Consider the following 16,617-nt stretch of genomic DNA (forward strand, 5'->3'; position numbering starts at 1 on the left):
GTGGTGAAAATACTGTTGCTTTTGCGTCTAGGATGTTATCGGAGGCGGAGAAACATTACAGCACAATCGAAAGAGAGGCCCTAGCTTGTGTGTGGGCAGTTCAGAAATTTAGAACCTATATTTGGGGCAATAGGTGTGAGGTGTTCACAGATCATAAACCTTTAGTTCATTTGTTGAATGGTAATGGTCTGGATAAGGCATTGGCACGATTAGTTCGTATTCTATACAAGTTGGTACTGAAATATGTGCAAGGAGGCATGAACTTTCGTGCAGATGGTTTGTCTCGTTTGCCTTTACCCTATGAAGCCTCAGTGGAAATTGATGCAGAGAAAGAATGTGTGGTAGCCCTGTTGGACATTTTGGCTGAGTCTAACAATCATGTTTCGGAGCAAGAATGGGTGTCTGCTATGTCCTCTGACTCTATTTTGTCTAAGGTAGTAGGATTTTTGAAGACCAAATGGCCAGCGGAGAGAAATATGTCAGGGGAACTTAGAGCTTTTTATCATGTGTCTAATGAGCTCACAGTTGAAAACGGTATTTGTCTGAGGGGTGATCTCATTGTTCCTCCCACCAATAGGGACAAGATAATTAAACTAGCTCACGAGGGTCATTTGGGTATTTCTGCTACCTTCAGAAAAATTAAAATGTCTTATTGGTGGTCAAGTTTAGATAAGCAAGTTACCTCTTTTATCAACAGGTGCCCCGAATGTATTGTTTCAGATAAACATTGGAGGACTGTCCCTAAGCCTTTATATCCTGTTCCTTTGCAGGAGAAACCGTGGGATAAAGTTGCTTTAGACTTCTCGGGCCATTTCATTTGTTACCAAGGCACATGAGATATTTAGTGGTGGTGGTGGATTATTTTTCAAAATGGGTTTATTATTCTTTCACTTCTGAAACTGATTCGGATGTGGTTATCAGTTTTTTAAGCAAATTGTTTAGGTCAGAGGGGCCTGTCAACACAATTGTTATGGACAATGGTTCACATTTTTTGTCTAAAAAAATTTCAGATTTTTTGACTTTACATGACATCAAACATCTCAGAGTGGCACTTCACAATCCCTCAGCGAATGGATTAATAGAAAGGGTCAATCGGATTCTTAAGGAAGGAATTCAAACAGCTTTGCATCAAACGTTGATGTTGCAGAATTTCTGCAAGAGAAAATTTGGGCATACCTATCTCCTCCCCATTCAACTACAGGTTGTTCTCCATTCAAATTGCTGAGGGGAAGGGATCCCAGAACCAAACTAGTGCCAAGGTGGATGTTTCATGTTTTAAGTGATATTGGCAAAAAATCTCAGTTGGGGGTTAATAACACCATGAGAAGTACTGTTTTTGATAAACAACTTAAGCAGAAACGTAATTTTGATCACAGGTTCACTACTAAAATAGTTGAATTAAAGGTCAATGATTGGGTTTTACTTAAAAAACCTTTTAGAGTAAGGAAAGGAGAATCTAGATATTATTTTCCATCTAAAGTTCTCAAAGTTACCAGAGCTTCTGTATTTTTAGATGGACGAGGTTGGTGGAGCAGAAGTTGTGTAATTCCTATTAATTCTGAGCAACTCAAGATTTTCAGGAACATGTCTCATTTAAAGGAAGAGGAAGATTCAATGTTATCAACAGATTTGCAAGAAATTGCATGTGAGCGGTCTTTGAAATCTTATCATTTAAATTCTGGTCACATGAATGATTCTGAGGTTCAAGGTTATGTTCCTGATCATCAGTCTGGTGCTAATGGTTCAGATCTGGATGGTAATGATGGTGACAAAAACATTGATGATGCTAATTCAAAATGCGTTACAACTAGAAGTTTGAGACAAATTAACTTACCTGTTAAATTTCGAGATTTTATTCTGTCTTAATGTTTTTTTGTTTTTTTTTAAATTTATTATAAGGGAGGGAGATGTTGTAATATGTATATGTAATTTCTTCTTGTATGTTTTCACTCACGCGCGTGGCTTCAATGGAATGTTTGTTTCATTGGCTTACCCTCTGGGTTCTGGAGTGCGGTGGGCTCGAGTCCGAGTCGGCCGTTATTCCAGACTTGGGACGGAGAAGCAGCTACGTGCGTGGGTCCCTTTTTTACGATGAAATAAACGCACCAACTTATTTTGAGACTCCGGTTTCGTTTGTTTCCAAGTGTCCTGCTACAAAAGTGTCTTAAACAGGATACATTTATTGACTAGTAACCTGGAAAGGAAGTCCAACTGGGATTTAACGGGAATGTGCTGAGGTAAGCTGGTAATCAAGCACCTGCATTTTGCCCAATCTGAGGATTATAGGTTCAATATCTAGGTAAGCCATGTAAGACTGCATTGCCTCGGAGGAAAGGAAGAATTTTCCATAAGGTCTTCAAATTGGAGTAACATTTACCAACAATCTTGTGGACAGGCGTTCAGAAGGCAATATCAGCATTGATCCTAACACAAACAATTTTATGAGTGGGCCGAGAACCAGTAACTATCAAACGGAGGTCCCAGATGTTTCCCAAGAACCAGCACCTTCGTTTTATCCAAAGGTTACTGTTCATGAAACATGGGAGTGAATCAATATATTCCCCAAGTTTAAAGAGAAAGTTAGGGTTACTACCACTTGTTTGTATCAGGAACTGTGAATATCAAGAGCAACGTTTAAAACTTGTTAAAGCCAAACGAACACTTGAAATCAAAATAAATGTTTAAATAAACAAAGTACAGGGAAGCTCCTAATAATTCAGTGTCTAAGGTCTTAATTTTAAAGCACTTTTAAAAGGAAAAAGTAATTTAAGTCACACACAACTAATACAAATGTACACAATGAAGGAGACCTTGCTAGCATCGCTCGAAGTGGAGGTGAATGTCAGATGTTCTGTTAGTGTTAGTTAGTGTTAAACAATGTTTAGCCTCTCCCCATTCTATAGTCATTATAATAGAGTTCACAATATAAAGTCTGGTGCATATGTCAAAGAGATGACACAATGTAAAACTGAACTCTCAATATATCGAGGCTGAGCAGTCTTAGGCTGACTCAGGGAACTGCTGTCACCTAGAAACGCAGAAGTAACAAACAAATGATTTTCCACAGAAAAAGAAGGGATCAACTGAAAAGGCAACATGGCGGACAAGTTTCATTAACACTTTGCATAAATGCCCAAACTTTATCCAGGATCTTGCACGTCCAGGAAACATCCAGTTCTCCAAAGCAGAAGAATACATTGGTACTGCTTGAAAAACCGATGGTCTGCAGCTCGGATTGCTACTTGTGCTATATGTGGCCTGAAGGCAGAGGAAAGAGTTTCACTGGAAAAACGTCACTGGAAAAGCTCTCAAGCATTTTACTTTGCAATCCAATGTTGTGCATTAAAAAGGGTTTTCTTAGAATAATGGATTACATATTACTATCTGGTCTCCCTTGTGCTGTATCTGAAGTCACTCTTCCAAGTGACAAGTCACAAGAGCTATAATTAAGGTACCACGCAAGATCAGGTGCCTTTGCAGTTTAGGATGCTAATGACCGGCATGGACACTCCTCACTTAAGCAAGATGAAGTGAGGAGAGACAAGGTTGTCCGCAAGTAAAGGCTTCAATATTCTCAATTAGGGTGGATTTCAAAATACAAGAACTGCAAGAAAAATCAGTGCCTTCAAACTATTGTTTCTGCCTTGAATGGATGCATGATCCACCCCAAGACTCTGGGTGACTCCAGTTACAGACACAGAGCCTGATTTAGAGTTTAGCAGATGGGTTACTCCATCACAAACGGGACGGATATTCCGTTCACCGTATTACGATTTCCATAGGATAGAATGGAATCATAATACAGTGGACAGGATATTCGTCATGTTTGTGACGGAGTAACCCCATCTACCAAACTCTAAATCAAGCCCATATTCTCCTCAAGGTGGCCATTTCCAGTATCAGCCTAGTTTAGTAGCATGCCCTACTTTTCAAATTTGTGTTACAAGAATTCTGTCCTCCTAAATAGGCATTCCAGTTTAGGATTAAAACCATCTTCATCGGCAGGGATCACAGGAGACTTATGGTTCACTGTGGGTGTCACAGACATTTCTATTTAGATTGTATTGCCTCTTTGTAGGCCTCCTCACCTCAACAAAAAGGACAAAAAGTAAAACCATGAATCAAAAAACTGTTTTGATTTTAATGGTTTTAGTTTCATGGAAGCTTTACAAGTTCAATATGAAACAAGGCCTTTAACTCTATCTTGTCATGCATTTAAGGATCCACTGTTGCCACCCATGGCTTCCATGCCTTGGTTCCATGCTCCCGCTCCACACTAAGATGAACCTCATTATTATCAGTGACTTTGCACCAATATTCGAATGCCCTAGGTAGAAGCAGTTTTCCAGGATTTCTCTAACACCTTTCATTCTAACAGAGCTAGCTCACCTGAAAGAACTTACTGTTGCTTCATACCTCTGAGGCACATGAGCTCCCGGAAGTCTTTAGGAAAGGAGACCAATACAGGCGCCCGCCCACCTTGCATCAAACAAACATTCAAAACTACTGAAAGTATATGGGTTTCTTTCCATTGGTAATTTATGCCATCTACAATTTGACCAAAAGTCTGTCATCGGGGCTCAATCCTGTCCCCAAAACACTGCACTCGCCTGCTTCACAACACCTGACACAAGGCAGTACCTCCTGGTGTTGCCTACTGCATCCCCCTTCTCCTGACAAGACCAATGGATGTAGTGACATTTTAAACCAGGATTGCATCTAGGATTCACATCTTTAAGAGCCCCTTTTGAACAAAAGATAGTCAACTGTTCTGACAAATTAGATTCAATCTGGACACTCGCTTGCACAGTAATATACACTGACTTAGACCCACACGTTTTGTGCACTGCATAATGAGCACTACACACTGAAGAGATAAAAAAAGGGTCAATATAGACTATGAATTAAACGTGTATCTGTAAATTTATATTGAGGGCACCTTTTCAATGTAATGAGCCTTTATGGTAATACAAACTAAATGAAAAGCTTTTTTTTTTTTTCTGAAAAATGTGCCGTGCCTTAAACAAATAACTACTGTCAGTGCATTTATACAAAACAGAACTAAACAGCGGTCCAATACGTTTTCGATATGTGCATACAATACACAGTTGAGAAATGGGATACAAAAATTTCTTCAGAACCACTGTTCCTTTCATTCACTGTTAGTAAGAGACATGAAATGAATTCCCCTTTCCTCACGTATGTGAGCAGCTGCTCATTCATGAGTTCTTACTAGTTAGGAGAACTAATGAGACCACTTCTGGCCTCTGGGGCTGCACCTTTTCAAATATTTCCTTCACCAAATTCATCACTTCTTCCAAACAATTCTTCAGTCTGATACATGTGCTGAACATGCGTGTTTTCATTATTGTATGCGGGCATGCAAAGAAGCCAGCAATGTGAGGATCAAACATACGCAGGCAGTTCAAAATGTGAACAGGGTACATAAATGTGTACTCAAACAGAGATTCAGAAACATAATATGCCACAGAGGAAAGAAAGGAATGCCATTAAAGATGGTAAGAAGATTGTGTGCAGTAGATGCTGAGATACTTAAAATAACCAAAGAAGGAGCACATCTAAAGTGCAAAGGAAGGTCTCTCCAAAAAAAAGCACTTATGCAGAGAAAACCTGCTGGTGTGCTGATTCCTTGTGAGTCTCTCAGATTTCCACAATGACCAGGGAGGTGTTCCTGGTAGTACAGGCACCACTCTATACAGTGAGGTTAGAAACAAAGTCATCAAGTTTACTGAAGTGGAGTTCATACGAGATCACACAACAATCTTTGAAGGGCAGTCTGGAAGGGAGAGGAAGCTGTTATTTTAAAGTACTGCTGAGCTGCTTGAACTTTCAGTGGTTGGTGATTTGTCGTGCAACTGCATGAAAAACAGCTTTTATTGAGTTCATTAACTTCACTGACAGCCCAGGGAACAGACCATTGACTCTGTTGGTGTGTAACAAGACTAGGGCCTGGCGATCCGCATGAGGTTCATAGGAGAGAGGAAAGGCTTTGTTTTGCATAGTAGTGAAAGCTAGAACTATGCTGTTAGTGCTTTTCTTTATTTACTTGGCATGTGAGGTACAGTGAGGGGTCAAAAAGAAAGCCCAGTGATTTAGCAGAGGATTGAAGATCAGAGAAAAAACATAATTAAGCTAATTTTGTTGCGCCATGCCTGGAAGAAGGCTGATGGTTGATTTACAAACATCTTTGCGATCACCTTCAAACATATGCAGTCCACATAATGCATAGTACCAATGGAATATCAACTACAACATCTCTTCCATTCCCTAATACAATAATGTTGCATTATTAGCATTTGTTATATCATCTATTCATTCTACACTGCTATGCAAAGTCCTCATCTTATTAGATCATCCTGTCTGGCAAGCTCTTCTGTCTGCGGCTGACTATTTAAAGATAGCATTTCTCAAATGCTACTAGTGAACATGTGACATGATTTTCATAGTTCCCAATGCCTAATCTACTGGTACCTGAATCTGTTCTCTTCTTATATAGCAAAATAATTCTTTATTCTGCTTGTTCGTCTTTAGAGCGGTTTTTGCAAATATTTTCCACACTTTGCCAGTGTTAATTCAGGGTTTTACCCTATTGGTGTGCATTGAAACGGGGAGGCAAGTAATGTGCATGGAGAGGAAGGATCAAGTAATGTTTTCAAGTGTTTTTGTGTGTAGCGGTACAAAAATCCTTAAGATACCTGTGAGGAAAGTGAAAGGGCAACCAAGGAAGAGTGAAAAAAAGAATAGGGTGGGTCAGGGTAAACCACAGAGAGGGAAACCAACAGCAGAGCATGGCCTACAAGGAGAGTTAAACATGCAGCTGCATATTTCTGCCAACCTATCCTCCACCATCGCACTAATTGCACCCCTGGTAGTCGCCAAAAGAAGGATTACCTCTGAGCAGATGTTCCCGAACTCCTGTTGGAAGAAGCGTTGGCCCTGCAGAAACTGCCGCACCATTGATTCGCCACTGGGTAGGTTACCATCCTAGAAGAGAACAGAAAACCTCTGAGCCGAAGCCTGTGCCAAACATCATATACAGCAAACCAGCCCTCATGGATCATCACAAAGAGAGTGAGAAAGGGTACAGCATGGGGGACGAGGACATGGGAGCTTGAAATGTAACGTTAAGTTGAATTCATGGTGCCCCAATATGACAAAGATCGATCTTCGTGACATGCGAAAATAGAAACAGCAGAGGAATACAATTAGAAACAAGCACTGGCGTATCCACTAGATCTTGCTTTTGGGACCTTATAAGTGTTTAGCCATGCAGCATTCAAATAATGCCTTCACTAACTTCAAAGCCTGGAGCAGATCGTGGTGCACTCGAAAACAGCTTCTGACATTTTATCACAGTCTTTGAAAAAGCAACCCGGAAAGGTTTTTGACTTGCTTTTGTGACACTCTGGACTGCCCGTTTCACAAGTGGATTAATTTCGGACACACTGAGCTATATTTATGCCATTTGAGCCATTGACCTACAAGTTACACAACCGTTTAATAAGCGAGCCAATACCCCTCAAGATGTTCCGACAGACCTGTATAATCTAAGGTTAACAATACAATTCCTGCACAAACTACATTAAAACAATAGTATACATTAAAATGATTTTGTAATGTGTAAATATCAACGGACTCATCTTATGTTGTTACTAAGTCAATAAACTTTCTGTGGGAACCAAATACCATTCCAAAATTACATTTTGAAATAACATTTTGAACACCACCACTATATTTTAAAGTTACTATACAAAGATTAGCAGCAGTGACGTTGTATTATCCTTAACCTGTTAAATAATCTGAATATTAAAGTAGCGTACTACATAACTGCACTAACTGTGTTTATGAAAACAGATAAACAGCAGCAGAGTATTAAACTATTTCAAAATGAATGGCAAAAGAGCCAGACAACTTAACAAGGACAATGCAGAGTCACAACATTCAAAAAATATTTTATTGCTGAATAGCATGTTTCTAAAGAACAAGTTACTTACCTTCGGTAACGATTTATCTGGTAGAGACATATTCTAGTTGCAGATTCCTTACCTAAGAATTTCCATCAGGCGTCAGACTGGATCTGGAGATTTTTGTTGGAGCAGTACCCCTGCGCGCTGTCACATGGCGTCAATCAACTCCATGTTTGTCATTGGTATCATGGTCGCTGGACATGATGTCGCTGGTCATATACTGGTGCCACCCTGGTGCGCGATGTCAGTTTCTTTTTATGACTTTCCATGCTAGAAGTGCAGAGCCATGAAGAACACTAACCCTGGTGAGCCAGAACTAGGGTCCTGAAAGGGAAGTTCCGGTCCTTGGAAATCAGCTCGCAGAGCAGGAAGGATGGGTAGATCGGGAAGGAATCCGCAACTAGAATATGTCTCTATCAGATAATTTGTTACCTAAATTAAATAACTTCTTCATCTGATAGAGACTTCTAGTTGCAGATTCTTTACCTTAGAATAGATACCCAAGCAATATCAGCCCCTGAGGAGGGACGCTGAACCAAGATCATACTAGGAATCCTGCAGAACCGAACAGACAAAGTAGCCATCCCTTCGGACCGGAGTGTCCAGGAAGTAGTGTTTGGTAAATGTGTGCAAGGATGTCAACGTTGCTGCCTGGCAGATGTCCAGGACTGGAACTCCATGTGCTAACGCAGTGGTGGCAGCTGTTGCTCTGGTAGAGTGTGCGTGCAAACCCTCTGGGGGTTGCTTTTTGGCCATTGCGTAGCACATTTTAATGCAGAGAACGACCCATCTAGAGATGGTTCTCTTCTGCACTGTTCAACCTTTCTCCGCACCCATATAACCTACAAAGAGTTGATCATCCACCCGGAACTCTTTGGTCTGATCAAGATAGAACCCCAATGCTCTTTTTGGGTCCAGGCGGCGGAGTCTCTCCTCTTCCTTAGTAGGATATGGGGGCGCGTAAAAAGTAGGGAAAGTGAAGGATTGGCCTACATGAAAAGGCTTGAACAATTTAGGTAGAAAGGCAGCCCTAGTACAAAGTACCACCTTGTCAGGATGGATGGACTTGTAAGGTGGCTTCGAGGAAAGAGTCTGCAGCTTACACACTTGTCGGGCAGAGGTGATGGCTACAAAGAAGGGTGTCTTCAGAGTAAGAAGCTGAAGTGGGCAATGGTGAAGTCACTCCAAAGGAGCATATATCAGGAAAGTAGGAACTAAGTTCAAATCTCATTGGCGCATTATGAACGGAGGAGGAGGAAACAGATGAGTAAGAACCTTTAGAAATGTTCCAATAATGGGAGATTTAAACAAGTAGGGTTGGTCAGGCAATCAGAGGAAAGCCAATATGGCAGATAAATAACCCTTGAGGGTGTCCAAAGCAGAGCCCTGCTGGGCGAGAGAAAGAACAAAGAAACATCAGAAAGAGGGGCAGAGAGTGGGTCAACTGACTTGTCTGTTGTTCCAACGACAGACGCATACTGTTTTGGTAGCGGGACACCTGGCTATCAAGATAACATTACAGACTCCGGGTGGAAGGTCAAAAGCTGTCAACGCCCACTGCTCAATCTCCACGTAAGGAGGTGGAGACTGGACAGGTTCGGGTGGAGAACAGTCCCCTGCTGCTGTGACAAAAGATCCTCCCGAAGAGGCAGTCTGAGTGGAAGATCGATGGCCATGCTCAAGAGCTCAGGATACCAGACTCTTTGTGCCCAATCCAAAGCCACAAGAATGACTTGGGCCCGGTCGTTCTTGATCTTCTTGAGCAGTCTGGGCAGAAGTGGTATAGGCTGAAAGGCGTAAAGAAGGCCTGAGTTCTGCTCGAGATGAAAAGCACAGCAGAGCGAGTGCAGCCGTGGAAACTCCAGCGTGCAAAACAGCTGACATTGGGCGTTCTCTGCCAAAACAAACCGATCTAACCAAAGCTCTCCCCTCTGCTGAAAGACACCTTGTGCCATCTCCAAATGGAGACGCCATTCGTATTCAACCAGACATTGACGGTTGAGTTTGTCTGCTCTGGCATAGAGAGAGCCCGCCAGATGTTAAACCACCGGGGATATACCCTGATGTTCCAGCCACGTCCATAGGCGTAGAGCCTCCTGACAAAGGGTCCACGACACCTGCACCACTTTCCCTTTGAGAGAGGGAAGGAAAGCTTGGACTCTGCCAGAGACCAGATGCCTCTGATCTCTGCCTCTCCATGTGGTTGCCCCATCCCAGGATTGACGCATCTTTCACCACTGACATATCTGGTTGGGGAAGGGAGAGGGAAATGCCTCTGACCCAATTGCAGTTCAAAAGCCACCACTGCAGATCCTGTGCAGTCCCCTCCGAGATCTGAACCATTGTAGGAAGTTCGCTCTGTACTGAAAATGTCACTTACCCAGTGTACATCTGTTCGTGGCATCAGTCGCTGAAGATTCACATGTTGTGCATAGCCCGCCATCTGGTGTTGGGTCGGAGTGGTACAAGTTGTTTTTCTTCGAAGAAGTCTTTCGAGTCACGGGACCGAGGGACTCCTCCTCTTTGTCTCCATTGCGCATGGGCGTCGACTCCATCTTTGATTGTTTTCCCCGCAGAGGGTGAGGTAGGAGTTGTTTGTTAGTAATAGTGCCCATGCAATGGAGTGAATAAGTATGTACCTATTTAAGATTTAATATATTTACAAATGACAAAAGTTGAAGCTAACTTCCAAACGGCTACAGGCTCCCGGGGAGGTGGGTGGGCACATGTGAATCTTCAGCGACTGATGCCACGAACAGATGTACACTGGGTAAGTGACATTTTCAGTTCAATGGCATCTGTCGCTGTAGATACACATGTTGTGCATAGACTAGTAAGCAGTTATCTCCCCAAAAGCGGTGGCTCAGCCTGTAGGAGTGGAAGTAGTCTGAAATAAGGTTCTTAGTACGGCTTGACCTACTGTGGCTTGTTGTGCGGATAGCACGTCTACACAGTAGTGCTTTGTAAATGTGTGAGGCGTAGACCATGTGGCTGCCTTACATATTTCGTGCATTGGAATATTCCCTAGGAAGGCCATGGTAGCGCCTTTCTTTCTGGTTGAGTGTGCCCTTGGTGTAATGGGCAGTTGTCTTTTTGCTTTAAGGTAGCAGATTTGGATGCACTTAACTATCCATCTGGCTATACCCTGTTTCGATATTGGGTTTCCTGCGTGAGGTTTTTGAAATGCAATAAACAGTTGTTTAGTTTTTCTGATGTTTTTAGTTCTGTCGATGTAGTACATTAGTGCTCTTTTGACGTCTAATGTATGTAGTGCCCTTTCAGCTATGGAATCTGGCCGTGGGAAGAACACTGGTAGCTCTACCGTTTGATTTAGGTGGAACAGTGAAATAACCTTTGGCAAAAATTTAGGATTGGTCCTTAGGACTACTTTATTTTTGTGTAGTTGGATAAAAGGTTCTTGTATTGTAAACGCCTGAATTTCACTTACTCTTCTTAGAGATGTGATGGCGATGAGAAATGCAACTTTCCAGGTTAGGAATTGTATTTCGCAAGAATGCATAGGTTCAAAGGGTGGACCCATGAGTCTTGTTAAAACGATGTTGAGGTTCCATGAAGGAACAGGTGGTGTCCTTGGTGGTATAATTCTTCTGAGGCCTTCCATAAACGCTTTAATGACAGGTATCCTAAATAGTGAAGTTGAATGGGTAATCTGCAGGTATGCAGATATTGCTGCTAGGTGTATCTTAATGGAAGAGAAGGTCAGGTTTGATTTTTGTAAGTGTAGTAAGTAACCCACTACATCTTTTGGAGATGCGTGTAATGGTTGAATTTGATTATGATGGCAATAGCAAACAAATCTTTTCCATTTGCTTGCATAGCAATGTCTAGTGGATGGTCTTCTGGCTTGCTTTATGACTTCCATACATTCTTGTGTGAGGTTTAAGTGTCCGAATTCTAGGATTTCAGGAGCCAGATTGCTAGATTCAGCGATGCTGGGTTTGGATGCCTGATCTGTTGTTTGTGTTGCGTTAACAGATCTGGCCTGTTGGGCAACTTGACGTGGGGTACTACTGATAGGTCTAGCAGTGGTGTGTACCATGGTTGCCTTGCCCACGTCGGTGCTATCAGTATGAGTTTGAGTTTGCTTTGACTCAATTTGTTTACTAGATATGGAAGGAGAGGGAGAGGGGGAAAAGCGTACGCAAATATCCCTGACCAGTTCATCCATAGGGCATTGCCTTGAGACTGCCTGTGTGGGTATCTGGATGCGAAGTGTTGGCATTTTGCGTTCTCCTTCGTTGCAAATAAGTCTATTTGAGGTGTTCCCCAACGTTTGAAGTAAGTGTTTAGAATTTGGGGGTGAATTTCCCACTCGTGGACCTGTTGGTGATCTTGAGAGAGATTGTCTGCAAGTTGATTCTGGATCCCTGGAATAAACTGTGCTATTAGGCGAATGTGGTTGTGAATTGCCCATTGCCATATTTTTTGTGCCAGCAGGCACAGCTGTGTCGAGTGTGTCCCCCCCTGTTTGTTTAGATAATACATTGTTGTCATGTTGTCTGTTTTGACAAGAATGTATTTGTGAGTTATGACTGGTTGAAATGCTTTTAATGCTTGGAAAACTGCTAGTAGTTCGAGGTGATTTATATGCAGCTTTCTTTGATGTACGTCCCATTGTCCTTGTATGCTGTGGTGATTGAGGTGTGCTCCCCACCCTGTCATGGAAGCATCTGTTGTTATCACGTATTGTGGCACTGGGTCTTGGAAAGGCCGCCCTTTGTTTAAATTTATGTTGTTCCACCATAGAAGCGAGAGGTATGTTAGGCGGTCTATCAACACCAGATCTAGAAGCTGACCCTGTGCTTGAGACCATTGTGATGCTAGGCACTGTTGTAAGGGCCGCATATGCAACCTTGCGTGTGGGACAATGGCTATGCATGAGGACATCATGCCTAGTAGTTGTAATATCATCTTCGCCTGTATTTTTTGTGTTGGATACATGCGTTGTATAATCTTTTGGAAATTTTGAACCCTTTGTGGACTTGGAGTGGCTATTCCCTTTGTTGTATCTATTGTGGCTCCTAGGTATTGTTGTACCTTGGACGGCAGAATGTGTGATTTTGCGTAGTTGATGGTGAAACCGAGTTTGTAGAGGGTTTGCATGACCTGATCTGTGTGGTGCGAGCACCTTGTCAGTGAGTCGGTCTTGATGAGCCAGTCGTCTAGATACGGGAATACGTGTATTTGCTGCCTTCTGATGTGTGCAGCCACTACTGCTAGGCACTTTGTGAAGACTCTTGGTGCAGTTGTTAAACCGAAGGGCAATACCTTGAATTGGTAATGTATTCCTTTGAATACGAACCTTAGGTATTTCCTGTGCGACGGATGTATTGGTATGTGGAAATACGCGTCTTTGAGATCTAAGGTTGTCATGTAGTCCTGTTGCTTTAGCAATGGTAACACTTCTTGTAGCGTGACCATGTGAAAGTGTTCTGATTTGATGTAGGTGTTTAGTGTTCTGAGGTCTAGGATTGGTCTCAGTGTTTCGTGCTTTTTTGGTATTAGGAAGTACAGTGAATAAACTCCTGTGTTTATTTGTGTGTTTGGTACTATTTCTATTGCGTTCTTTTGCAATAATGCTTGAACTTCTATCTCCAGAAGGTCTGAATGTTGTTTTGATAAATTCTGTGCTTTTGGTGGTATGTTTGGAGGGATTTGTAGAAATTCTATGCAATAACCATGTTGGATAATTGCTAAGACCCAAGTGTCTGTAGTTATTTCCTCCCATGCTTGGTAATACTGACCTATTCTTCCCCCCACTGGTGTTGTGTGGAGGGGATAAGTGACATGTGAGTCACTGTTTGGTTATAGGGGTTTTGGGGCTTTGAAATTTTCCCCTATTCCTAGGGAATTGTCCTCTGTATTGGCCCCGAAAGCCTCCCCTTTGGTACTGTCCCTGGTAGCTGGACGGTGTTGCCTGTGAGGTGCTGGCTTGTGTGGCTTGACCCCGAAACCCCCCTCTAAAGGTTGTTTTGCGGAAGGTGTTGTAAGTGCCTCTGCTCTGCGGGGAGTAGAGTGCGCCCATGGCTTTAGCAGTGTCAGTGTCCTTTTTGAGTTTCTCAATCGCCGTGTCCACTTCTGGTCCGAAAAGTTGTTTCTCATTGAATGGCATATTGAGCTCTGCCTGCTGTATCTCTGGTTTAAAACCAGACGTTCGTAGCCATGCGTGCCTTCTTATAGTCACAGATGTGTTAATTGTTCTTGCAGCTGTGTCCGCTGCATCCATAGAGGAGCGTATCTGATTATTAGATATGTTCTGTCCTTCCTCAACCACCTGTTTCGCCCTTTTTTGTAGCTCTTTGGGTAGATGCTCAATGAGGTGTTGCATCTCGTCCCAATGGGCTCTGTCATAGCGCGCAAGTAGTGCTTGAGAGTTAGCGATGCGCCACTGGTTTGCAGCTTGTACTGCGACTCTCTTTCCGGCTGCATCGAACTTGCGGCTCTCTTTATCTGGGGGCGGTGCATCCCCAGATGTGTGGGAGTTGGCTCTCTTGCGAGCTGCTCCTACTACGACGGAATCTGGTGGCAGCTGTGAGGTGATGAAAACAGGGTCTGTGGGAGGTGCTTTATATTTTTTGTCCACTCTCGGTGTTATAGCTCTACTCTTGACCGGCTCCTTGAAGATTTCCTTTGCGTGCCGAAGCATCCCTGGGAGCATAGGCAGGCTTTGGTAGGAGCTATGGGTGGAAGAGAGGGTGTTGAATAAGAAGTCATCCTCGACTGGTTCCGAGTGTAGGGACACGTTGTGGAACTCTGCTGCTCTAGCCACCACTTGTGAGTATGCTGTGCTATCTTCCGGTGGTGAGGGCTTTGTAGGATACGCCTCTGGACTGTTGTCCGACACTGGGGCGTCGTATAAGTCCCAAGCGTCTTGGTCCTGATCACCTTGGCTCATGGTGGTGTGAGCCGGGGAATGTGATGGAGTTTGTGCCGGTGAAACGTTAGTTACAGGCGGAGGAGAGGGTGGCGGAGTTACCTTTTGAGAGGGTGGCGGGGTTACCTTTTTCACCATTTTTGTTTGTGGTGCTTGGTCTGATTGAAACTCCAGTCTCCTTTTTCTCCTAATAGGGGGAAGGGTGCTTATTTTCCCTGTTCCTTCCTGTATAAAAATACGTTTCTGAGTGTGGTCCACTTCGGTGGATTGCAACTCTTCCTCAAATCTATGCTTTCGCATCTGAGAGGACAGTGATTGCTCCTCTGAATAGGAACCGGTAGTTGGGTCAGTAGCGGGTTGTTTCGGCACCGAAACCCTGGCTGTACTCTTTTTCGGCTCCGAGGTGACCTTCTTCTTTTTCGGAGTCGAACCCTCTCGGCGTCGATCTTCCTCGGTGCCGCTGTCTCTGCGTCGAGCAGTTTCGGCTCCACTATCTCGGCGTCGATGTTTTTCAGCAGCACTTTCTCGGTCCCGAGAAGGCTGCGCGCCGGTGTCTCGACCGGAGTCGGACGATCTCGGCACCATTTCGGCCTTTTTCGGTGCCGACGGTCGGTCACCGAATTTATGGGTCGAGCCATGGCCTGATGGCAGTGGCGTCCCCTGGACCTTGTCACTCTTCTTGTGTGCTGGCTTCGAAGTCTTACTCACAGTTTTTTGGTCGTCGAATTCCTCGGAGTCCGAATCATGGAACGAGAAGGGTTCTTCTTCCTCTTGTTCCCCGAACTCTCGGTGAGCTGTCGGCGTGGACGCCATCTGCAGTCTTCTGGCTCGACGGTCACGGAGTGTTTTTCGGGACCGGAACGCACGACAGGCCTCGCAAGTCTCTTCACTGTGCTCAGGTGACAGGCACAGGTTACAGACCAAATGTTGGTCTGTATACGGGTATTTGTTGTGGCATTTAGGACAGAAACGGAACGGGGTCCGTTCCATCAGCGTTGGTTTACACGCGGTCGGGCCGACCAGGCCCCAAAGGGGGATCGAAAACCACCCCGAAGGGTACCGGAGCTCTTCACTCTTCGAATCGGTGTCGATCCTAACTAAGCCGATCCCGAACGCAACAATACCGACGTAATTTTTCCGATATTTAGCTAACTTTCCGTTCCGAAACCCGGAGCGAAAGGAACACGTCCGAACCCGATGGCGGAAAGAAAACAATCGAAGATGGAGTCGACGCCCATGCGCAATGGAGACAAAGAGGAGGAGTCCCTCGGTCCCGTGACTCGAAAGACTTCTTCGAAGAAAAACAACTTGTAACACTCCGACCCAACACCAGATGGCGGGCTATGCACAACATGTGTATCTACAGCGACAGATGCCATCGAACATACTATTTCAAAGAAAGAGATAGTGTGCACAGAGTCCAAGGGTTCCCCTTAGAGGTAAGATAGTGGCAAAATTAGATAATTCCAATGCTCTATTTTGTGGTAGTGTGGTCGAGCAGTAGGCTTATCAGAGGGTAGTGTTAAGCATTTGTTCTACACACACAAAGGCAATAAATGAGGAACAAACAATCAAAGATTTATCTCCAGGCCAATAGATTTTATATAGAAAAATATATTTTCTTAATTTATTATAGAACCACAAGATTCAAGATTTGAAGTAAATACATAAAATGCAAGGTACTCCACACAGGTAAGTATTGGTTAGTTTTTCAGGTAAGTAAGGCACTTACAA

General features: G+C 43.5%; 1 protein-coding gene across 1 annotated transcript in view; it reads right to left on the minus strand.

The window, feature by feature from the left end:
- MAN2C1 (mannosidase alpha class 2C member 1) overlaps nt 1–16,617 on the minus strand; it is a 290,720-nt gene that overhangs the window by 164,021 nt on the left and 110,082 nt on the right. Inside the window, exon 9 of the mRNA XM_069222163.1 lies at nt 6,913–7,005. Coding sequence (XP_069078264.1) covers nt 6,913–7,005 — 93 coding nt within the window. The remainder of the gene's footprint in view (nt 1–6,912; nt 7,006–16,617) is intronic.

This window comes from Pleurodeles waltl, chromosome 3_1, assembly GCF_031143425.1.
Source record: "Pleurodeles waltl isolate 20211129_DDA chromosome 3_1, aPleWal1.hap1.20221129, whole genome shotgun sequence".
Lineage (NCBI taxonomy): Eukaryota > Metazoa > Chordata > Amphibia > Caudata > Salamandridae > Pleurodeles > Pleurodeles waltl.